This window comes from Anomaloglossus baeobatrachus, chromosome 8 (assembly GCF_048569485.1).
Source record: "Anomaloglossus baeobatrachus isolate aAnoBae1 chromosome 8, aAnoBae1.hap1, whole genome shotgun sequence".
Taxonomy (NCBI): Eukaryota; Metazoa; Chordata; class Amphibia; order Anura; family Aromobatidae; genus Anomaloglossus; species Anomaloglossus baeobatrachus.
This window is the reverse complement of record NC_134360.1, coordinates 47460517-47485425: the sequence shown is the minus strand read 5'-3', so window position 1 is coordinate 47485425 and position 24909 is coordinate 47460517. Positions and strand designations below refer to the sequence as shown.

The 24909-nt window shown below is 46.8% G+C and overlaps 1 protein-coding gene across 2 annotated transcripts in view; it reads right to left on the bottom strand.

Annotated features, from left to right (window-relative positions):
• The window catches only part of PLXND1 (plexin D1), a 174001-nt gene that overhangs the window by 5529 nt on the left and 143563 nt on the right, over nucleotides 1–24909 (bottom strand). For both annotated transcript variants that reach the window (XM_075321571.1, XM_075321572.1), the window contains exons 24-33: nucleotides 24496–24626; nucleotides 22771–22969; nucleotides 22078–22224; nucleotides 17500–17656; nucleotides 17223–17326; nucleotides 16616–16679; nucleotides 15296–15330; nucleotides 12803–12907; nucleotides 12389–12552; nucleotides 9324–9471 (exon numbers count right to left, since the gene is read on the bottom strand). In XM_075321571.1, coding sequence (XP_075177686.1) covers nucleotides 9324–9471; nucleotides 12389–12552; nucleotides 12803–12907; nucleotides 15296–15330; nucleotides 16616–16679; nucleotides 17223–17326; nucleotides 17500–17656; nucleotides 22078–22224; nucleotides 22771–22969; nucleotides 24496–24626 — 1254 coding nt within the window. The remainder of the gene's footprint in view (nucleotides 1–9323; nucleotides 9472–12388; nucleotides 12553–12802; nucleotides 12908–15295; nucleotides 15331–16615; nucleotides 16680–17222; nucleotides 17327–17499; nucleotides 17657–22077; nucleotides 22225–22770; nucleotides 22970–24495; nucleotides 24627–24909) is intronic.

The window sequence follows — 24909 nt, the reverse complement described above, 5'->3', positions numbered from 1 at the left end:
TCACCCACTGGAAAAGACAGCGTTTTTCTCATAAATTTACAAAGTCCGCATCGTGGCAAAGCGCACTTGTGGGAGCCTTTTGTACTAAGCCAGGTCTCTGTTTTATTTTGAGAAATGAAAAGACTAGGAGATATCATATTGCCTATAGTTTTGGCCTTCCTGGCCACGACATTGACCCCATTGGATAATATTTGAGCTAACTCCGGATCCTGTTGGAGAAGGGGAATATAGCGTAAAAAAAAGAGAATTTTGTTTACTTACCGTAAATTCTTTTTCTTATAGTTCCGTCATGGGAGACCCAGACCATGGGTGTATAGCTACTGCCTCCGGAGGACACACAAAGTTACTACACTCAAAACGTGTAGCTCCTCCCTCCCAGTATATACATCCCCTGCTAGCCAGTCCTAGCCAGTTTAGTGCAAAAGCTGAAGGAGGACATCTACCCACAAGAAGAGACAGAGTAAAAACCGGAAGAACCGGAACCTCTCTCTACAACAATAACAGCCGGTGAAGACACCGGAACAAGAAACCTGCCAACAGGCAATAGGGAGGGTGCTGGGTCTCCCATGACGGAACTATAAGAAAAAGAATTTACGGTAAGTAAACAAAATTCTCTTTTTCTTTATCGTTCCTATGGGAGACCCAGACCATGGGACGTTCCAAAGCAGTCCATGGGTGGGAATAAACAGACAACTGAGAAGCAGGCAAAACCTAACTTCACAAATGGGCGACAGACGCCTGAAAGATGCGTCTGCCTAAGCCCGCGTCTGCCAAAGCATAAGCATGCCTTGGATAGAGCTTCGAAAAAAGTATGCAGACTAATTCGAGCTGCAGTCTGACAGACCTACTGAGCCGTAGCCTGGAGCCTGAAAGCCCAAAAGGCACCGACAGGTCTGATCAAATGTGCTCTGATCCCCGGCGGGGAAGGCACTTGAGTACACTTGTTGGGCCTCGGAAATGGCCGACCTAAGCCAACGAACCAGGGTCGGCTTAGATGCCGAGAGACCGCTACGCTGACTAGCGGTCAGCACCAGAGAGAGGTGCACTGCCTAATAACGGCGGTGCAAGACACATAGATCCGGAGCGCCCGCACCAGATCCAGGATATGCAACGCTTTCTCAAGCGATGAACAGGAGCCGGACAAAAGGAAGGCAGGAAAATTGCCCCGGATAAGGTGGAAGCAGTAACCACCTCAGGGAAAAAAGTCCGGAGTCGGACGGAGACCACCTTGTCTTGATGCAAAAGGCCAAGAAGGGGGTGACTCCGAGAGAGTACAGCCAGAACTCTCTGGCGGGAAATTATAGCCACTAGAAGACTACTTTCTGTGAAAGATGAAACAAAGAAACCTACCTAAGAGGCGCAAAGGGGGGTTTCCGGGAACCGAGAGGACCGGATTAAGGTCCCAGGGCTCCATAGGCCGCAGGAAAGGCAGAATAATGTGAGATGCGCCCTGAAAGGAGCGCACCGGAGCCAGCCGGACGATACGCCGCTGGCACATACTGACAGAGCCGAGACCTGTCCCTTAATGAGGGATAGTCCTAGCTGTAAACCGGACTGTGAAAGAGACAGGAGGGTCGGCAAAGCTAAAAAGGTCAAAGGACACTTTGAAGCTCGAGTCATAGCGGAGATGACTTCAGGAAGGATACCAGAAGTCGCCAAGATCCAGGACTCAAGAGCTACGCCGTCAATCTGAGAATCCAGAATTCTGACGGAAAAAACGGACCCTTTTGAGAAAAGGTCTGAACGGTCCGGAAGATGCCATGGCAACCCAACGGACAGAAGGAGCAGGTCAGGGTAGCAAGCCTGCCTGGGTCAGTCTGGAGAATGAGAATGACCCGACGGCCCCCTTAACTGATCTTGCGCAGGACTCTGGGCAAGAGGTAGAGACGAAGCTGGGATCAAACATGAACCAGTGTGCCTACCGCAAAACCTGAGGATTGTGGACCACGGTTGGACAGCTGAAATAGTCTGCCTCGCAGTTTTCACATCTAGGATGTGGGCTGCGGATATGGTGGACTAGGAGTCCCTTGTCCACTGAAGAATGATGAGCCGCCAAGATTGCCAGACGGCTGAATGTCCCGCCCTGGAAGTTGATGTAGGAAAACGCTGTCACGTTGTCCGACTGGACTCGAATGTGCCTAGCCGCCAACAGATGGTGAAGGCTTAGAGAGCTAGAAATACAGCTCTGATTTCCAGCACATTGAACCAGAGGGCTGATTCGGACAGAGTCCAAGCGCCCTGCGCTCCACGGTGGAGATATACTGCTCCCAAGGCGGAAAGACCAGCACCCTGGTGAGGATCACCCGGGACGGGGCCAGGAAGGAGCATCCCTGAGACAGAGTGGCCGAAACCACCACTGCAACGAGCCCCTGGTCAGTGGCGAAGCCACCACTCCGAGAAGGAGGGAGGTCGCGTGTACAGCGGAAACCCTCCAGTCTCAGAGGACGCAGGAGAAACTGGGCAAGGAATCGCTTCCATTGACGCCACCGTCTGACCAGCACCTTATTTGGTGTCTGATAGAACGACGTCGACCGCCAGCGGAGGGACTACTGATCGACTAAGAGCAGCTTCACAAGTGCCGACAGAGTCTCGAATTGCGTCCCTGAAAACCTCTGGTGCGAAGTCAGAGTGGACCTGGACAGAATGACAAGCCACCCGAATAGATTAGAGTGGCGAGAGTAAGCGAAGTACTCTACTAAGAGTCTGCACTGGATGAAACCCCGAGAAGAAAACCGTCCAGGGCAAACGATCACTGCCAATCCCTAGGGGTGCAGGACCCTAATCACAGCAGCCCCAAGGAGAATACTCGAGGGGCCGTGGCTAACCCCAAGGGAAGAGCCACGAATTGGACCACTCCGATGGCAAAACGTAGTCAACGCTGGTGTGAAACTGCGATTGACCCTTGCCGAAAGGCATCCCTGATGCCGATGGCTGCTAGGGAATCTCCTTGGGTTCTTGATTGATCCGGTGAAAAACACACGGAACAAGACCGAGACTCCATGTGAAAACGCCACACCTGACCATGCTTGAAAAGCTAAAGATCCAGGTCGGAAGGCACCGCCCTCTTCGGGGACTAGAAATAGATTTAAGCAAAAATCTCAGAACCGTTCCCAGTCGGGAACCGGAACATTTACTCCGTTGGCCTGCAAGAAATGCCACGGCCTGTGAGAAGGCGGCGGCCTTGGAGCCGGGAGGAGTTGACAGAAAAAATCTGTTTGGCGGGTGGACAGAATTCCATCCTGTAGCCATGGGAGATATAAACTCGCCCCCACTGAACGGAGACGTGGTAGAACCATACGTCGCCAAGTGGAGAGAGCCTGCCACCGACCAAGGAGGTGGTTGGCGTGGCCAGATAGCTCGGAGGAAGCTGACTCCGTGGTAGCATCTCCTGCGGTCTTCTGAAGACGCAGCTTCAAGCCATTTGGTTCTATGAACTAAGGCCGAGCTAGAGGACGATCAGAAGGAGGAACGGAAACCACCGAAACCTCAACTGATTCCTGCCTGGCAAGGAAGAACTCTCGTCGCCGAGAGCTTCCTAAATTTCATCTAGTTGGTTCCGAAGAGACTGGTCCCACCAAAGGGGAGCCCAGCAAGGAACCTCTATAGAGGCATCTGCCTTCCATTGCCGAAGCCACACCTGCGGATAGCGAGGAAAGTAGCCAAAACCACCGCTGTGCGGTGTCCAGCATGGCAGACTTGGCAGAGGATGGAAAGACTGAAGTCTGGAAGTTCAGGCAACCGTCTTGGGCATAGAGTCCCTGTGAGGGAATGCATCTCCTCTGAGGAGCCATCAGCCACTGACATAACGGTCCAGGCTGAGCCACCTGAGGTGAATGAGCCCACCTCTTGACCACCATTGGTGGACGGGGGAAACCCAGTCCTCAGAATCACGCTTCATGGGAAGCGACTGTCAGAGCGGACCCTGGGCTGGTCACAGGGGCCTGAAAACTGGAGTGGTTAAGGAACACACGTTGTGTTCACCTAGATAAGGTAACTCCGGCGGATTGAGGTCCAGTACAAAATTAATGTACCGTGGGATCCTTATAGAGGTGCCGTCAGCCACTGATACAACTATCCGGGCTGAAAGTCTGGACACCGGAGTGGCCACGCTTGGCGAATGAGTACACTCCTTGACCACCTCTGATGGGAGGGGGAGACAGGCAGCAGAACCCCGCTGTGGGATCTGCAGGACAGGCTGCGGGCTTGGACGCAGCGGGCTGAAAACTGGAGTGGTTAAGGAACACACTCCTCGTCTTGTTAAAGGTATACTGATGCCTTTTTGCCAGCGGGGAATACTCCCCTGATACAGGCGGATGGAGGTCCAATACAAGTATAATGGACGCAATCTAATCATTCGCATCCCCGTCATCTACGGACGGATCAAAGTACGTAAAGCAGCGTCCGAGCCCCTGATAGAGACATCTTCCTCGTCCAGTGAGTCAGCTCGTATCGGAGCTGCGGGACGGGGAGGACAGGGGACCCTGCGTCTCCCTGTCAGGAGGACGGGGTCTGTGAGCTTTGCTGAGCAAGCAGAAAACGCCCTGAGAAGGGGGTTGCATGCTCAGCGGATGCCGGGACAGCCGACCCCTGGAAAAAGAGATTCCCCCAGGGGTCAGCCACCGAACCCGGAGCAGCTGGAGGGACCATGCATGAGCCTCCAAGCTGAGGGGCCACAGCGGTTATGAGCTCGGTACAGCCGTACGAGACTACCAGCAGTGGATAATAAAAAACAGCCTGCAGCCTCGCTCTGTGAGACCTGCTGCAGAGGTGGGGGGCTCTGTCTAGAATGTCTAGAAAACACAAGACAGGGGTTCAGCCTGGGGAGACTCCAGGCTGAGGCACCACCACCTAAGAACCATTACAGTATGGGTCTGTGCCGGTTCAGGCAATATGAGCCTACATGCAGAACATGTAGTGTACAGCCTTGGAGCTTTGCTCCTAGTGAGACATGCTGCTGAGGAGGAGGTTCTATAATAAAGAATTAACTCCTTCACAATGCCCTGATAGTATATAAAAGTGCACAACCAGAGGTTGTGACTTGTCAGGCCGCTATTGTGAGTGCCCCCCCAGGTTCCAAGCCTGGACCCCCAGCCAGATATTCACTCCCTCTGCACTGCAGAGCAGCCAGCGCCGATCAGCGTACTAAGAACGCTGAGAAAATGGCGCTAGAGTGAGGGGGGAGGGCGGGGGTTAACCCAGGAGCGGGAATCGGAGGGCTAAGAAATGTACAGGGGAGGGAATCATCTCCTCAACAAGGAGTGTCCTCCCCTGTGCAGAGCGGCGGTTGGGCGGCGCTGCAGCGTCCCCCTGCATGACTGACATGCAGGGGAACGAGACGAAACTAGGCCGCGGCTGAAGCCGGGGCCTAGAGTTAAACATGCGGCCGAAAATCAGGCATCATCGGCGCGGTACACAGAAAAAAACAGTGGAACCGGCTGGAAACACAGTAAAAGCAGCATTATCAAAGTCAAACACTGTCCCCCTAATAAAGTGCCCCACATTGCAGAAGGACCCTCTGAATAACGTCTCTATACTTAGCTTTGAGACGCAGGGTCCAGTCCCTGGGTGGGGTGGGGGTCCAGTGCTCCGTCCAGCAGGGTCCTGTCAAAGGGCTGCGGATGGAGGCCGGTCTCCTGCAAAGCAGTGAGAACCGTGTTGGCTCCCACTTCAAGCCAGAGCCCCAGCATGGGATGGTGAAGGAGCGCGGCATGAAGGGCTCTTGCCCTGAATCAACCTTAACAGCACCGCCGCCAGGGGGGTGTGAAGGGACATGCCGGGGGTCCAGTGGACCCGCTTTTCTTCCAAATCTGTAGAAAAAATGAAAATCAAAAAAGGATGCATGTGTGTGTGTGATCCTCCTGACACAAAGCATGAAACTGGCTAGGACTGGCTAGCAGGGGGTGTATATACTGGGAGGGAGGAGCTACACGTTTTGAGTGTAGTAACTTTGTGTGTCCTCCGGAGGCAGTAGCTATACACCCATGGTCTGGGTCTCCCATAGGAACGATAAAGAAAACTTTTTTTATTTCAGAAAAATCAACGCTGTAAGGAGTAGAGAAGACAATGCGGCAGTTTTTTTCATCAGATTTGACTTTGTCAGAGAGTAGATCATTGCGGGTTCTTTCTCCAGCGGTTTTTTCAGCACGAGAGAGGATCTTATTCTTATAACCTCTGTATTGTAGACGCTTCTTCATAGTTTCCAATTCCAGGGAGTAGGCAGTATCTGTAGAGCAAAGCCGGCGTGCTCTGAGGAATTCGCCAAGGGGTAGATTATTTATGGTATGTTTAGCATGATTGCTATTTGCATGCAAGATAGTGTTCCCACTAAGCGGTTTTCTATATAAAGATGTATTAATGGAACCTGTTTCGGGGTCACCGGTAAGATATACATCCAAAAAGGGGGTAGAATTTCCAGAAAACATTACAGTAAAGCTCAAATTCATGTGGTTTGAATTCAAATAAGAAAGAAAATTATCTGATAGGTTTGTGATGGGTGCGTTTTTCTTGCGTTTCCAGATCATTATGAGATCGTCTATGTATCTCGCGTACCAAAAAATTTGATCCAAAAAGGGATTATCAGGTGTATGTATGTATATGGCTTCCCAGGAAACCATGTATAAATTAGCTAGAACGCAAGAAAAACTAGCACCCATAGGGCATCCATTAACTTGTAAAAAGAACTGTTGGTTAAAGCTGAAAAAATTATGTTTCAAAAGAAACTCACAGATCAAAATGACATAATCTTTGTGTATGTCACTCATATTGGTCAATCGATTTAAATGGTGAGATAAGGAATTAAGAGCTGATTTATGTGGAATGCATGAATATAATGATGCAACATCACTTGTGACCCAGAAAAGGTTGTCAGTCCAGGTAAAGGCAGGAAGAATTTGTAACAAATGTTTAGAATCCCTGATGTAGCCAGCTGAATCTTTTACAAGAGGCTGTAAGATGTTATCTAGCCAATCTGAGGTCCGACTTGTGAGAGAATTGGTGCTGGCTACAATAGGTCGTAGTGGTGGTGGAAAGAGACCCTTGTGGGTTTTGGGAAGTCCTTGAAAGATTGGACACACAGGAACATCATTAATCAGGAAATCACGGGTTGATTTATCAGAAATACCCAAAGACAATCCTTGGTCAAGAATGGTATTTAATTTCCTGGAAAAGGCTTCTGTAGGATCAGATGTGAGCCGTTTATAAGTGGTAGGATCCTCCATCATGTGCATAATTTCTCTCTCATACAGCGAACTGTCGAGAATGACCACTGAGCCACCCTTATCGGCTGCTCTTATGGTAATATAAGGGTTTTTACTCAAAACCTTAAGAGCTTTGCACTCATGGGTGGTAAGATTGTTGGACGATGCAGAACTGGAGGAAAGAATATTTTTTATTTTGGTTTCCATTAGATCCTGGTATGTGTCCATGATGGGAACACGTGAAGCCACTGGATAAAAATCTTTATTCGTTGTTTTAAACGGAGAAATATGAAGTTCAGGACTATTGGAGTTGTCCATTTCAGACAGGATTTTTGTGGAGATATGTTCCCTGAGACTCATATGTAATGTACATGGGTGAGCTGAATACTTTTTTTCTCTACTTTCACTGTATATAATAAGCCTGTGACTGGTCTCTATAATGTTTTCATGCTTCAATATTTCTTTTTTTTTGCAAATGTAATCTTTTTGTACATAGAAACCACCAACAAGCTGATGTTCACAAATCAGTGTCTTCTTCTTGTATTAGGTTGAAGCCACACAAGCATATGGCATCCAATGCAAGTGCATCAGATGCGATATGTTAGCTCCCACTGTGCTGCAAATGTAAGCCAAGAGACTTGCCACTGAGATCCTATCACTGCTGTGGAGGAGAAGGAGGGATTAATCTCCCTATCTCCTCCATTGCCAGCTGATGCGATTATCGCACTGCACTCCGGTGTCATCCGAGTGCAGTGTGATGTTTCACTCGCACCCATAGACTTTTATGGGTGCAAGTGAATACAGAACAGATTCCACCTGCAGCATGTTGAGATTGTTTACAATAAGAAAGAAAGCCACGGCACTCACAGTAAAAATTCAAATCCGTTCTTTATTCGTTCCATAAAGCAGGGTAAAAGAGCGGTAAGAGGGCCGGGTGCAGGCTCCTTGGGGACGACGGCCGTTTCGTACCTCATGATACTTCTACGTAGAACCCGTAGAAGTACCAGGAGGTACGAAACAGCCGTTGTCCCCAAGGAGCCTGCACCCGGCCCTCTTACCACTCTTTTACTCTGCTTCATGGAACGAATAAAGAACGGATTTGGATTTTTACTGTGCGTGCCGTGGCTTTCTTTCTTATTGTGGACTATCTCGATCTCCTTCCTGTTTCCACGAGCATCCAGGACCAATGCAGTGGTCTGTTGACCGGATCGGACTCACTCCACCCTGGCACCAGCATATGGCACAAGGTGATGGTGCACACCCACTTCTCTTTTGACTTATTATGTTGAGATTGTTTTCTCGGTCCGATTAGGGCTGAAAAAATAATCGCAAATGGGAACGGTCCCATAGACTAACATGGGTCAGGGTGGAATGCGATTTTTTTATCGCATTCCACTCAGTCCGCTTTACTCACCATGTGTCCTAGACCTTTATGGTTTTTAATGAATTAATTGATTAACCTTTTAATGCCCCTGTAAGCCTTACCACATTCTTTATATAAAACTTGCATTTAGTGTATTAGGCTGGTATCCCACGGTCGACATTCACGGATCAAATATGGACTACAATGTCCAGACCGGACAAGGATCTGCTGACCCAAACTCAACAGTTTCATAGGCAGACATGAGACTGATGAATTCCAGTTAAGAGACCCATGGCTGGTCCAAACTGTGAACATCTGAAACATCTTAATGTATGTCAGGTAGTCATATATTAATGAGCTAGGCATTCACAAAGACTGCTATCCAGCTTGCTGATGGTTTCCATATAGCAACAGATGGAAAAAACAAAGCATAAAAGTTGATGAATGTGTATTACAAAGAAGCTGGGTTTGGTATTTGCTGATTATGGAGCCAAAGAGGAGCAGAGGAAATAATAAGCCTGTGTGTTTTTGGCAGAGTTTTCTAACAGCGCCGAGGGGTCGTGAGTAACATCTCGAGTTCTTTCACAGAGAGCAAACATGTAAACAGTGGTAGATGTGGGCTCTGGGCGCTGCGAGTTTGTGCTTCCAAATAATATATAGTCTCACAGGGAGGAAATAAACAAAGACGATCTGTTCTGCCCCCGAGACATTATGGGCTTAGTAAGAAAGCCACAATTAACTCTGTTCACATCACTCCGTCTCACCTTGCCCAGCTGCATGTCAGAGATGGAGCAGGCGTCGATGAACGCTTGGGCGATGACCGACAGGCAGGCGTCCATGTGGTCCGACTTCTCCATGTCAAATACGAATTCAGGATTTTTCAGGATGTTCACCCAGAAGCGAAGAGGAAGACTGTAGGACGGAGAAGAAGAATGGTGAGATGACGGCGCAGCACCTACAAGCCCCTGCCATTATATGCTGGAGATCCATCCTGCTCGCACCGACGCAGGGCTCATTACATTTCTCTATGGGGAGTCTGGGTCATGATTTCAACTAATAATTACTACAAGTCTTTGTCACAAGACGGTGATGCAAAATCCAGACCCGCTGCCATTTTGGTTTCAGATCCTTAAGTCACCTTTTACTGTAAGTCATAAACAGTGAGAGGAATACGAGTGTATGCTGCACTAAAACCACAGAATCCAAAAGATTTTAAATAAATCCCTTTATTTTCATAAGTCTACGCGTTTCAGAGATATAACCATCTCCTTCTTCCTTGATTTCCCTGGTCCTGAAGAAGGAGATGGATATATCTCTGAAACGCGTAGACTTATGAAAATAAAGGGATTTATTTAAAATCTTCTGGATTCTGTGGTTTTAGCGCGGCATAAACCCGTATTCCTCTCCCTTTTTATGATACCATTAACTTTCGGGGCCGCTGGTGACCACCACCGATACTTGTACAGAAAGAAGTTGTGACTGGCACAACCCCATCAGGTGAGTGCGTTTTAGCACTATTCAAAAACCCTATACCGGGTAAGACCTTATTTTTGCACTTTTATTCCACAGTTACATCACGTTCTTTTTACTGTAAGGACATGGCTGGTGCCAGCTCCTAGTGAACCTTGGTAAGAGCCCTGTGTGCACTGCATGTACGAGGCTCAGCCCGTTCTATAGAGAATAGGTGCTTGCCAGTTGCGGGCATATAATTTGCAACTGCTCAGGGGACCAAGAGTTTGGGTTGACCATGTACCTCCAAGCAGGTGGAATTGTGCATTTTGATGAGTTGTTGGACTGAAAAGGTCCCATAGGCCATGTGCCCACGGGAGCTTTTTGCTGCGGAGTTTGCCGCGGAAAACCTGCGGATTTTTCTGGATTTTCCAGATAAATCCGCAGGTTCTAGCATGTACAGGCACTCCCCATGTTACCCTATGGGACATGGGGAGTGTCTGTGTCCACGCTGCGGAAAGTGCGGCTGCGGAATCTCCTGCGGAGATCCCTCAGCCGCACCTAACTGCATGTCAATTATTCATGCGGATTTACTTACGGAGATCCCGGCCGTCCGCTATGGAGATAGAGGCCGGGACGTCGGCAGGTAAATCGCGTGAATCTGCGCATGTTTCCCGCAGCTATTCCGCTGGAAACTCACAGCTAAAAATAGCTGCGGCTGCCAGCGGGCAGCTGCGGGAAACATGCGGCCGTACCTGCGAATATATCCGCAGGTACGAGCGTCCCGTGGGCACATGGCCATATACTGTTTTTGCACAGTGGCCCTTTTCTGTCTGTGTCCACCAGTGGTGCCAACTGTGTTAACACTAGAAGTCCCAGAAATTTCGAGCTCCACCCTGAAGTCCTGAAAGAGGGTCAAATGACCCTTAGTCAATTATATTATCAAATACAATAAACTGAATAGAACTAACTAGAAACTATATGGCTAAACTCAATGGAAAACAACAACCTCCTGTGGTGCGACAGTAATGGCCTTAATTACAGAACAAAAGACGGTGATTATAGGATGTTAGCTAAAATCCTTCAGGTCATTCGACCTGTCTCTGGGTTCCAAAGGTAGAAATGTTAAATGACCCCTCTCTGGGTCTTCTAGTGTTAAACAGCCAGCATTTAAGGTTAGAGTCACACTGGTGTATGACTCGCACGAGTGCAAAGTGAGAAAATCTCGCATTGCACTCTGCTCCATTTAAGAAAATGCTGCAGCTCACCTCTGTGAGTTTTTCCACAGCCCTAATTGGACTGAGGAAAAAAATTGCAGAATGCTGCGATTGTCTGCGAGTCTCTCATCACTCGCACTCATACAAACCTCGGGTGCGAGTGAAACATTGGACTGCACTTGAATGACACCCAAGTACAGTGCAATATATGCACAGGCTCACAATGGAGGAGATGGGGGGATTAATCCCTCCATCTCCTCCGCAGCTATGATCCGATCGCAGGGATCACAGTTGCATGACACTTGGATCACGGTCACAGCAGAGAATGCGCTGAGGGTCATTAGTATATCATCTGATGCTCTCGTATTGGATGCCATACACGCTAGTGTGACTCCAGCCAAAGCGTCATTGTTGCAGCTTAACCCCTTAGAGGTTGGAAATGATAGATGCCCCTTCCAACACCCACTGACTTCAGGATTGAAAGGTGCCAATGGCCTTTACACAACAGTTAAGGGAATGTCCCCCATGACTGCCATGTAAGTATACCTGTAGGGGAAGATGAGTAATTTGATAATGCATAGCAATACATGGCAATATTACGCTACTGCAGTATATTGTACAAGTAATCAGTTTAAAGTCTCCTAGGAGGACTAATTAAAATAAAGTAACACTCCCCCCTGGAAGAAAATATATAAAAAAGTAAATATATATAACATTTCACTTCACTGCTTTTTCCCCAGAATGTTATTAAAAAATAAAAAATTGCATATTTGGTCTCGCCCAGTGCATTACTGTCCGAACTAATAAAATGTCAGAGTTTTTATCCCACGCAGTGAAAGCTGAAATGAGAAAAAAGAATGGAAATTCATAATTGATGGTCATTTCTCTTTTTACTACATTTTTTGGGAAGTAATCCGTAAACAGTATGGCTCCCAATATGGTACCAATAAAAATAGCTCATATCATAAAAAAAACTAGTCCTGATACAACACAATAGACAAAAAATAAATAAGTTATAGCTTTGCTGGGATGCTTTTTCCTTGCTTGTATTGATTAAAATAAGCAATGAAAACGCAAATAAAATTGCTACATGTGCACATAGCCTAAAAGTCTGGGGTATTTTTGTGTTTATGTAGACCTGAATGCAGAGGTTTGCTTCCTACCTGTTGGTCTTCCAGATATGTAGGGTGTCGGGGTCACAGATCCCCCTTTTTTCTGCCTGTTCCTCAAGGAAGTCAAAGAAGTACTTGATGGCCAGAGGCGGCCGGTCGTCGCGGATACTGAGGATGGCTCTAAAAAGGTCGTCCAGGAATTTCTGCAACGTTCCCTGAAAACCAATAGACATAGTGATGATGATCCCCAAGAATCAATGTAAAGAAGGACGATAAGTGTCCGCTGGGTGCTGCTAATATTCCCTATACACATGGCTATATCTAGGATGAATGCTCCCTTGTTCTGCTGCCATCTTGATAGCGGATATTTTTATTATTAGTTTGATATGGTTCACACTCCTGATTTTTGCTGTTTATTTCTCCGACACCACCATAAGTGCTAATGGCAGGAGCAGATTTTTGTACCTTTGTAGAGAGGAGGCGGGTGAGATAGATTTCGGGTAGAACCTTTTTCCTGTGACTTTGCCGGTGAGATTTCTTATGTTCTAGGATATCATCCGTCGGGAGGACCTGGAACATAACGCGTCGTCAATAATAATTAAATTTATAGACATTTATATCAGGTCATTGAACGTTATAGGCCTCGTTCATAGAATTGTCTTAGTTCAGCATGGTAACCAATCAGAGCTCAGCTTTCATTTATGAAAAGCATTATAAGACATGAAAGCTGAGCTCTGAGTGGTTGCTAGGGGAATCAAAGATGGCCTCAGTTTTGATAAATGAGGCCTACTTTATTTTTTTTAATCAGTTTCCCCCTATATAACATTTAAGTACTTTTCAGCTTCTTCGTTCATTTTTAGTCTTTTTTTCCCCATCAATCAGGCTTCACTTCTATCCTGAGGTAACAACCTGGTAAATCTGACAGGCCAGTAACTAGGGCAGTGTTTTCCATAGCAACCAGTCTCTGAGGCTTGCTAGATTGACAATAAATAATGAGGGGTGCACCCTCGTTACCACGCTCTTAGAACACCAGTCACCCTTACGATCTTTAACCTTTTAAAAAGCTGTAGAGTCCTCCGTAGCTATATGATCCCATCGAATTATGTCTACACAGTAAATTACCATCATCTACAACAGGCCCGTTGTTTTTTTTACAGGACAGCCCTATGAAACAGACCTAAAAAGGAATGGAGATTATGTAAACATATAAAAAAGTGGGCATTTGAGGGGCATTCCAGTGAGTAGGGTTTGAAATGTTGGGAATGATAGTGTGACACCCGCGGATAGTCTGAAAAATGCAGCGAACCCTAAGTGCTGCCGAACATAATCATATTTCCCAGTATAAACAATCTGATCACCTGACGAACCGGTATTTTTCCCATTGATGGGGTATTCACCGTCATACTAACATGGGGTGATAACTGAGATTGAGTTTTCCTATGGTTACCAAATATTGAGTCATTTAAGACTGTGTGCGCATGGTGCATTTTTTATGTATTTTTTTAGTGCAGTTTTGTTGCAGATTTGCCAGAAAAGTCAATAATATAATAATAATAATAACACATATTCACTTACATAGCGCTATTAATTCCACAGCGCTTTACATACATTGGCAACTCTGTCCCCATTGGGGCTCACAATCTAGAGTCCCTATCTGTGTTTTTGTAGTGTTGGAGGAAACTGGAGGAAACCCACACAAACATGGGGAAAACATACAAACTCCTTGCAGATATTGTCCTTAGTGGGATTGGAACTCAGGACGCCAGCTCTGCAAGACTCCAGTGCTAACCACTGAGCTACCGTGCTACCCAAGAATTCTGAATTGCTGTGCACATGTTGCTTCTTTTTTACTTGCAGATTTGGTGCAGAAAATAATCTGCAGCATGGCAATTGTTGATGCATTTTTTTACTGCGCTTTGTAGCCCCTCCACCCATTGACTTAATTAAAAAAAACGCATGGCACAAAAACACAACCAAAATGCATGCTTTTTTTGGTGCGTTTTTCTGCCAGAAAGTGAAAAATTGGATGTAAAAAAATTCTGCACCAAATCTGCAGAGTTAGCGTGAGTATATAGCATGAATGTGCCATTTTTCTGCAAGGAGAGCATAGTGTGGGGGGCACGGCTGTCACCTGGCATTCCTCCACTGACCCCGAACTCCTGTGCCCCTCGCTGGAGCTGACGGAGTACAGGCTGCTTCTAATTAGACAGCCTTGAGTCCTTTCTGTGAGATTAGCTGTTATGCTTCTGCCATCATCTACTTCACTCCACTTCCTATAAATACACTTTTCGCTACCATCTTTCTTGTGGACAACCCCCTATTTCCCTCATTAGGCAGCAGGATGCAGCTCTTGATACTTTGCTACAAATGCAGCAGGCGGGCTCTGCCATCAACCCCCTGTCGCAGTGCATTGCAGAAATTGTAGTCTTTTTTTTCTCCTTTCATTTACCTACACATTAATTATTGTATCAGATGGCAGATCTGTTGCAGAAATTTCCACAGGCGTCGCCCATGAACATCTATTTAGATGAGCGGAACTCGTATATCTTAATATTCCCCTATACTGTACTCTAGAGCTGCATTCATAGTTCTGCTGGAAACAGTGGACAGACAGTCCCCATCAGCTTAGCTCTTCTACAATGCTGAATTTTTCTTCACTGTTACAGTGCCTTATGTAGGGAAACATTCACAGACGGCAGAGTTATTCTTTTACCCGTTCACTGAATAAGGTTTGCAGACTTCTAAGCACCCAATAGATATATCTGATATAGAGATATCTGAATCTGTGGCATGTGAATATATCCTAAAGATGACCGTTTCCAGAATACAGATGAGCAGACACTGAACCAGCAGCTTCTTTAGTTTCAGAGTGAGCAGGAAGTTTTGATACAGCTCTGGATATTACCAGAGTAATTCCCAATCATGCACACAGTGGTGCGTGTTCTATATGTTACTTACCAAATGAAAATACTTGTCTGTGTCTAAATCTTTCACTGCGGGAGAAAAAAAGAGCATACTTAATTGTACAATCACTCCCATCATTGCAGATACATTGCAGTGAGTGACCCTTTAACGTCCAAATAGTAAATTATTCCATTTATGGCTAACTTAATAGATCCTCATAAACCCTAGATAAGACCCCTGAGACGACAATTAAGTTTCTGGTTTCAATGTATCAGACCTTACATATGTGTTTCAGTTTTCACGTGACCGAGCCCTCTGAAGGCGGACGTGACCGAGCCCTCTGAAAGCGGACGTGACCGAGCCCTCTGAAGGCGGACGTGGCCGAGCCCTCTGAAGGCGGACGTGGCCGAGCCGTCTGAAGGTGGACGTGGCCGAGCCCTCTGAAGGCGGACGTGGCCGAGCCCTCTGAAGGCGGACGTGGCCGAGCCCTCTGAAGGCGGACGTGGCCGAGCCCTCTGAATGCGGACGTCGCCGAGCCCTCTGAATGCGGACGTCGCCGAGCCCTCTGAATGCGGACGTCGCCGAGCCCTCTGAATGCGGACGTCGCCGAGCCCTCTGAATGCGGACGTCGCCGAGCCCTCTGAAGGCGGACGTGGCCGAGCCCTCTGAAGGCGGACGTGGCCGAGCCCTCTGAAGGCGGACGTGGCCGAGCCCTCTGAAGGCGGACGTGGCCGAGCCCTCTGAAGGCGGACGTGGCCGAGCCCTCTGAAGGCGGACGTGGCCGAGCCCTCTGAAGGCGGACGTGGCCGAGCCCTCTGAAGGCGCAAGTGGCCGAGCCCTCTGAAGGCGCAAGTGGCCGAGCCCTCTGAAGGCGCACGTGGCCGAGCCCTCTGAAGGCGCACGTGGCCGAGCCCTCTGAAGGCGCACGTGGCCGAGCCCTCTGAAGGCGCACGTGGCCGAGCCCTCTGAAGGCGCACGTGGCCGAGCCCTCTGAAGGCGCACGTGACCGAGCACTCTGAAGGCGCACGTGACCGAGCCCTCTGAAGGCGCACGTGGCCGAGCACTCTGGAGGCGCACGTGACCGAGACCTCTGAAGGCGCACGTGACCGAGACCTCTGAAGGCGCACGTGACCGAGACCTCTGAAGGCGCACGTGACCGAGACCTCTGAAGGCGCACGTGACCGAGACCTCTGAAGGCGCACGTGACCGAGCCCTCTGAATATAAACATGAATGTTTTCATTCACTGAAAGCAAGAAGGAATCTTAAAACAAATAAGGAATACTAAAATGTTGCAAAACTTTCTATTTTACAATGATAGCATAAAAATGGAAAATTACTTTTCCACATGGTTTTTGACCTCAGGGTCATCTCACCTCGCCCTAGCGTGTTATCTCGTTGATCTTTCAGACTCATCGCCAGCGATGCTCCATCACACACCTGCACAAGAAAACTCCATCATTATAAAGCACTTAATGTGTCAGCAGCGAGCAGTTCCTCAAGATTACACTTATATATGGTGAAGGCAGATTTAAAGACTCATCGTAAATATGTATTTTTCTCTACTTAGTGTAAATGCCGCTGTTCTCCTGAATCTGACGATGTCATTATTTTGTTCCTGTGCCTCTCTGTTCCTGAGATATGGCCTCATCTTCCCCACATATCCTTTATAAGTGGGAGTGGTCATCTCGACAGACACCATTTGATGACCACGCCCATTTGATGACCACGCCCATTTGATAGCAAGATTATATTTATATACAGGGAAGATGGAGCCATATCTCAGGAATCGAGAAGAGCAGGAACAAAAGAACAGCACCTCATTCAGGAGACCAGTAGCAATTATATCAGGTAAAAAAAAAATGCATATTTCTTGGACGTGACAGGTCCCCTTTAAGTGTCATTGGGGCAGGATATAACTATATATGGAGGTCATATGGGGATTATGGGCTATGGCTCACAAAGTGGCAATCTTCCAGGTACCTTATAGTGCGACAACGTGTTCAGCTTCTTCCTTCCATCCTCCATTATGGATGAATCATCGAGGTCTCGGAGGATGTAGCCCTTCGAACTGAACGCAAACCACTCTGTAAGAAGATGGAAAGTCATACACATGGACTCACATCTACATCGGATATATATATTTCTCGGATAGGTTTCATTCCATCCAATCAAAATTGTGCAATTAGACTGGACAGAGATCTTATATGATGCATTACAGTGTAACGCTATCATGGGTGTATGATGCCTCCATGTTTACCTAGGTCCACGTCCTCCACCTGTGGCCACTGTGAGTAGGGCAGGTTCTTGCAGAAAGCCTCCAGTATCTTCTCCTTACACTGGCTTACGGTGTCCGTGTCCAGTGCACGTACGGTCAACGAGTCCATGCCGCAGCCCTGGAAGGAGACGTTGATATTCTGCAAAGAGAGGTCATTAGAGATGTTTAGTCACTGACCAATAATAGGCCAAAATAAAACATGCACGGTAATTTCTATGGCGGTGTCCAGCATGTGTGGCTACTACACAATAGTAATGACCAGAAGAATGGTGAGTGCAGCTCTGAAGCACAATAATATAACCCAGGATGAATTCAGGATCAGTAATGTAATGTATGTACACAGTGTATCCAACAACAGAACAGTGAGTGCAGCTCTGGAGTATAATACAGGATGTAACTCAGGATCAGTACAGGATAAGTAATGTATGTACACAGTGACTGCACCAGCAGAATAATGAGTGCAGCTCTGGAGTATAATAGAGGCTATAACTCAGGATCAGTGTAGGATAAGTAATGTAAGGTATGTATACAGTGACTGCATCAGCAGAATAGTGAGTGCAGCTCTGAAGTACAATACAGGCTATAACAATAGGATCAGTACAGGATAAGTAATGTAATGTATGTACACAGTGACTGCACCAGCAGAATAATGAGTGCAGCTCTGGAGTATAATAGAGGATATAACTCAGGATCAGTGTAGGATAAGTAATGTAAGGTATGTATACAGTGACTGCATCAGCAGAATAGTGAGTGCAGCTCTGAAGTACAATACAGGCTATAACAATAGGATCAGTACAGGATAAGTAATGTAATGTATGTACACAGTGACTGCACCAGCAGAATAGTGAGTGCAGCTCTGGAGTATAATAGAGGATATAACTCAGGATCAGTGTAGGATAAGTAATGTAATGTATGGACACAGTGACTACACCAGCAGAACAGTGAGTGCAGCTCTGGAGTATAATACAGGCTGTAACTCAGGATCAGTACAGGATAAGTAATGTAATGTATGTACACAGTAACTGCACCAGCAGAATAGTGAGTGCAGCTCTGGAGTATAATACAGGCTGTAACTCAGGATCAGTACAGGATAAGTAATGTAATGTATGTACACAGTGACTACATCAGCAGAATAGTGAGTGCAGCTCTGGAGTATAATACAGGCTGTAACTCAGGATCAGTACAGGATAAGTAATGTAATGTATGTACACAGTGACTATATCAGCAAAATAGTGAGTGCAGCTCTGGAGTATAATACAGGCTGTAACTCAGGATCAGTACAGGATAAGTAATGTAATGTATGTACACAGTGACTCCACCAGCAGAATAGTGAGTGCAGCTCTAGAGTATAATAGAGGATATAACTCAGGATCAGTGCAGGATAAGTAATGTAATGTATGTACACAGTGACTGCACCAGCAGAACAGTGAGTGCAGCTCTGGAGTATAATAGAGGATATAACTCAGGATCAGTGCAGGATAAGTAATGTAATGTATGTACACAGTGACTGCACCAGCAGAATAGTGAGTGCAGCTCTGGAGTATAATACAGGATGTAACTCAGGATCAGTGCAGGATAAGTAATGTAATGTATGTACACAGTGACTGCACCAGCAGAATAGTGAGTGCAGCTCTGGAGTATAATACAGGATGTAACTCAGGATCAGTGCAGGATAAGTAATGTAATGTATGTACACAGTGACTGCACCAGCAGAATAGTGAGTGCAGCTCTGGAGTATAATACAGGATGTAACTCAGGATCAGTGCAGGATAAGTAATGTAATGTATGTACACAGTGACTGCACCAGCAGAATAGTGAGTGCAGCTCTAGAGTATAATAGAGGATATAACTCAGGATCAGTGCAGGATTAGTAATGTAATGTATGTACACAGTGACTGCACCAGCAGAACAGTGAGTGCAGCTCTGGAGTATAATACAGTGACTCCACTTTTTATGCAGTTTTTTCCTTCTTTTCTATAACGTCTTGTGAGACTCGTTTATTCAGTTTCTATTATGATAAATTCAGAATGGCTGGAATTGGATAGTGATAAATCTTAGAGACACTGCGGTGATATCAGCTGTGACGTCACAAAGGTCAGCAGAGGGGAGGTGTCTGAGTGGACTGGCGTCCATTACTAGATTTCAGATAATGTCGTCCTGAAGGCGGACATTATTCCCCTCCTTCATCCATAATAATGCATCACACCCGGATGCTGAGATGCCGAAACAACTTCTATCTGCCGGCACACATCTCTTTCATGTCCTGATAGTTTGCTACAATGTATCAGTGCAAGTAAAATGTAGCAGTCTGGTCAATAAATAAGCTGTGAGGAATATGTGTAAGGCTAAGTTCACACATCCTGTGTTTTCAATCCGTCAGGTCCGTCAGCAACGGATCAGTCATTTTCAAGATGTCAACTGATGCAACTGATGTGTTTTTCACAGGATTCCTTTCACAGGAATCCTGTGAAAAAACTGATCAGTTGCGTCAGTTACATCCGCTGTGCGCCCGTTTTTTGACGGATCAGTCATGATCCGTCTGTGTTTGGGACAGCCCAGTGGGCGTGCCAAACATGCTGGGCATGCTCAGTAGAGCATGACGGAATCCTGCGCAGGATTCCGTTGTAAGACGGATTACAACGGAATCCTGCACCATAGACATGCATTACAAGCTTGGCGGATCGCGACGGATTCCTGCGCGGTGCTTTGTTTTCAACGGCCCGAAAAACGTTACATTCTGCGTTGCTACCCGCTCGGCGGTCAGTCAAAAACGACGGACCGCGACGCAGCGGATGCAACGCAGGGTCATCAGTCGCAATCCGTCGCTAATATAAGTCTATGGGGAAATACAGGATTCCTGCAAAATATTTTGCAGGTTACCGTAATTCCCCAAGGCGACGGATTGTGACTGATGCAAAACACAGGATGTGTGAACTTAGCCTTATAGATACATTGTCGTTGACTGACAGCAAGCAGAGATCTTGAGAATGGTGGGGATTTGAAATGTAAAGTATATTAGAAAGTTGCAGAAGTCGGTGATTAATCTTCCCCTGTGTTTTGTGATTCTCCAGAGGTGACACATTGTCTGGAGCGTCTCTCCCCTCCCGGGAAAGTCTACTTTGGAAATGAGTGGCCTGCCCTTCTCCCCGTGAGGTAGGAGCCATAAATCACAGCCCTCCTGGGGGACGAGCTCCTCCATCCATTCTCCAGAGCGGAGAGGATGGGGCTTTGGGTTAAATCTTTCCTCTGTCTGGGATATTTCAGGGAATGTTAGAAGAGACGACTCGAAAAACAATGGATCATTTCCATCATCCATCAAAGTAACACTTCAAAACTTTTTGTAAAAACATGAAATATTTTTGTGCTCATTTTTCATTCTGTCAGTCTGTCTGTGCGCCCGCTCTGAAGACGACACCGCCCGCTCTGATGACGACACCGCCTGCTCTGCGGCACTGGACAGTAAGTTTTGTCATAGGGACAAGTCAAGTTTTCATTGATAGAATTTGTACCATACTTTTCATATTAAAGGGGTGTGAAGCTATTAGACCCAAATACAAAATATGCACCTACCTCTACCATTCATGATACTGGTGTCTGATGTCGATGGATGCTCTGGCCCCTCTGGACCAAGGGGTTGGGTACAATCTACATCTCTGTCCCAATAGGAGGTGAACCTGCCCTGGTATTGCGTCTCTACATCCCTCAAGATATGAGCTAGAAGGAGAGAAGGGACACAACTATCCTACAAGGAGCTGTCACGATAGTCTCCCTTCATGTTGAGACCAGTGACAGTTTTTGGACTGGAGCTTCTAATCTGGCCCTCTTCAGTTAAATGGGTTTAATTTCTCTTGGCACTGAAGTGGTTAAGTGCCAGTTTTGCCATTGCAGCTTTTCCAAAGCAGTTCCTTGCTGAGTGATCAGCTGCACTTACTAAGTAGTAAATAAATAGCGGTGTATCCCAGCATTCCCTGCTGAAGATACAAAGTCATTTGTGTTTTGGCCACCTTTGTGGAAGGTTCCGCAAGTCAAGTTCCTGTGCTCAGGCTATATCCTTTTGGTTGTTTTTCCCCATGTTTGTTTTTACTTCCCTGGTGTGTTGTTAGTGTAGTGGTGAGGTCTAGTGAACCCCACCTGCCCCTCACTAGTCAGGGTTACTACATGATCTTTCAAGGGTCTCAGGTTTATGCTCGGCGACAGTAGTGGAGACTGTATAGGGACTGGTGAGGAGAGGACGGACAGCTGCAGGTGAGGCTAGAAGGTGCCCACCAACCCCTCTCACTAGTTCCAGGGCCTCCCGTTGTTTTCGTTTTCCCAGTCCCCCCCCTTTTCTTGCGTTTTTTTGTTGTGCTTCAGAGGCACATAGGTCTGAATACACCTCGCCATGCTTGCCTCACCCCGCAAGCGTGACAGGAGCCCATTTCACCTCCTCTATACCAGCTGCACTTCTTTATCAGGAGCCATCTGCTGTTGTATTGGGGCCTGTCATGTGCAAGGGGAACGCCATCTAAAATACCGATGTGTCTGCCATACCATGCACCGTCGTGCGGGGGCGCTGCTCACCATGGGTTTGGCTTCAATGTTCTCTCTCAAAAGCCATTCCTCGTTCAGGGTGTATCTGGCCTTCCCTGTGATGGCGTCAATGGATCCCTTGTTAATTTGCTGTTTTATGGCACATAAGAGCAAGAAAAATGGCTCTCCGACCGCCTCCTAGGGGAAGAAGGTTGGAAACTGAGAATTAAATGCACATTAGGTATCAAGGATCGATAATATTACACAGGGCATCGGGTGCAGTGAATGGAAGCTTGTAGTTAGTCGGGCGATCCCCCTCTGCCGTCCCCCGTCCTCCCCTGATCTCATGGTCATGGTGGTAATTATATTTGGATTTGTTTGCACAGTCCAACTGACTGGAACTAATCAATTCCAGGCAGCCCCCTGACTCCTCTCCTTACAGTTCATGCTTATTAGTGGGGGGCTTCACTATCATAACACAGCTTGTGAACTTTCAACTCAATGCCAGGCAGGCAGCAGCGAGGACTATATAAATATTGTGTGTAGGATATGCTACTGAAAAATGTCTCATTTTAGTAATTTGAAAGGAAGGAGATTTTTAGTTCTACGCTTCACTTTGTGCTGTGATCATTCCTGGGCATTACTTCACTTTCCATGCAGAGGTTAACTGCATGTATGACCCGAGTTACAGTATGGGGGGCCCAATATACAGTCCAGGTTGCTGGCACCATGAGATCTCCATACCCGCAGACAGCTGTACATGCAGATGGACATCCAATTGGTCAGCATCTTCTCCACCACCGATTCTGTCCTGCGCAGCATCAGTTTGGGGTTTTTGGAAGCCGAGGAGTCAATGAGGTCGACCAGCAGATCCTTCATAATGCTCGTATAATACTCCAGCTTTCCATGCAGAGCGATGGTGAGCAGAGAGGCCAAGTTACACCTTAAACGGAGATATAATATTGAGAAGAAAGGGTCAGAGGAGCCTAAATAGGGGCGATTGTACCAAAGTCCACCTTTCATTTTTGGCTGTGAGAGTGTCTGATGTAATGTTTTTGCACTTGTGCAAATTTTTCCTCCGGGTAAGGAGGTGTTTTGTGGCAGATTTATAGACTTTCTCATGGACTACCAACATTAATGTCATAAGTCCCCTCCTTATCAATAGGCTATCACTCTATTATAAGCCCCACCCATGCTTAGCTGGCTGTCACACTATCATAAGCCCCACCAATGCTTAGCTGGCTCTCACTATCATAAGCTCCAACGATGCTTAGCTGGCTGTCACACTATCATAAACCCCACCCATGCTTAGCTGGCTCTCACTATCATAAGCTCCAACGATGCTTAGCTGGCTGTCACACTATCATAAACCCCACCCATGCTTAAGAGGTTGTCACACTATCATAAGCCACACCTGTGCTTAGCCCACTGTCACACTATAAGTGCCACCAATGCTTAGCTCACTGTTACACTATCATAAGCCCACCCATGCTTAAGAGGCTGTCACATCATAAGCTCCACCCATGCTTAACTGGCTGTAACACTATCATAAGCCCCACTTATGCTTAGATAGCTGTTACACCATAAGCCCCACCCACACTTAGCAGGCTGTCCCACTATCATAAGCCTCACCCATGCTTAGCTGGCTGTCTCAATATCATAAGACCCACCCATGCATAGCTGGCTGGCACACTATTATAAGCCCCACCCATGCTTAAGAGGCTGTCTCAGTGTCATAAGTCCCACCCATGCTTAGTTCACAGTCACACTATCATAAGCTCCACCCATGCTTAGCTGGCTGTCCCACTATCATAAGACCCACCCATGCTTAGCTGACTGGCACACTATTATAAGCCCCACCCATGGTTAAGAGGCTGTCCCAGTATCATAAGTCCCACCCATGCTTAGTTCACAGTCACACTATCATAAGACCCACCCATGCTTAGCTGACTTGCACACTATCATTTGCCCCAACACCTTGTAGATATACTGTTCCATAATTGAAAGCCCCACCCCTGTCATAAATCAGACCCGTACTTGACAATTTTCACTATCATATACCCCACCCCTGCTCAACAGGCTGCCTTACTAGGAAAAGTTCCACCCCTGCTTATCAGGTTGCCCTAATATCCTAAACGCTACCTTTCCTGAGCAGGCAGAGCTCCTCCTCTGGATAGGTAGCAGCCCTCCTGACAGGTCGCCCCTCTGCCCCTTCCCTTACTCCTTCTCCACAGGCTACACCAAATGCCTTCTATATAAAAGTAGATGAGACAATGCAGCAAAAACTATTAAAAACCCCCAAAGTTGTAAAAATCACTGAAATGTGATGAATATTCAGGAAATGATCTATGTGAGATCTCCGGAGTAATTTTCACTTGCAGATTATTTTTTCGTCTATAAAACACGTCCCTTCATCGAGGCCTGGGGTGAAAGTAATCAGAGGAAGATAACGTGAAATATCGCCGGTACCTGTCTCGCACGGCGAAGTCCTTCTGCGCCTCCACAGCGTGGATAAAAGTGATCAGAAAGTGGCGGTTGCTGAGGAGAGTGGACAGGGCCGCGATTCCTTCCTCCATGTTCGTGCGGCAATTCTCTGGAACCTGCCACGGGAAAATGGTGATGACACTATGTGCTCATATGTAACATTGCAAAGGATGTAATGCACACTCTTTTTGTATACACGACAATTCCTAAAATCTCTGCTTGCTGCCAGTGAATGAAAAGATTAATTGTTTATTTCCAAGGTCAACTGAAGTTGTAAAACTTGCAACAAACCGTGCTTTTATCTTTTGGATATAACAAGACTAAATTTGTTCACTGACAGCAAGCGGAGATATTGCAGAACTTCATATGATTCAATGAGGCAATAAATAAAATAAAAGG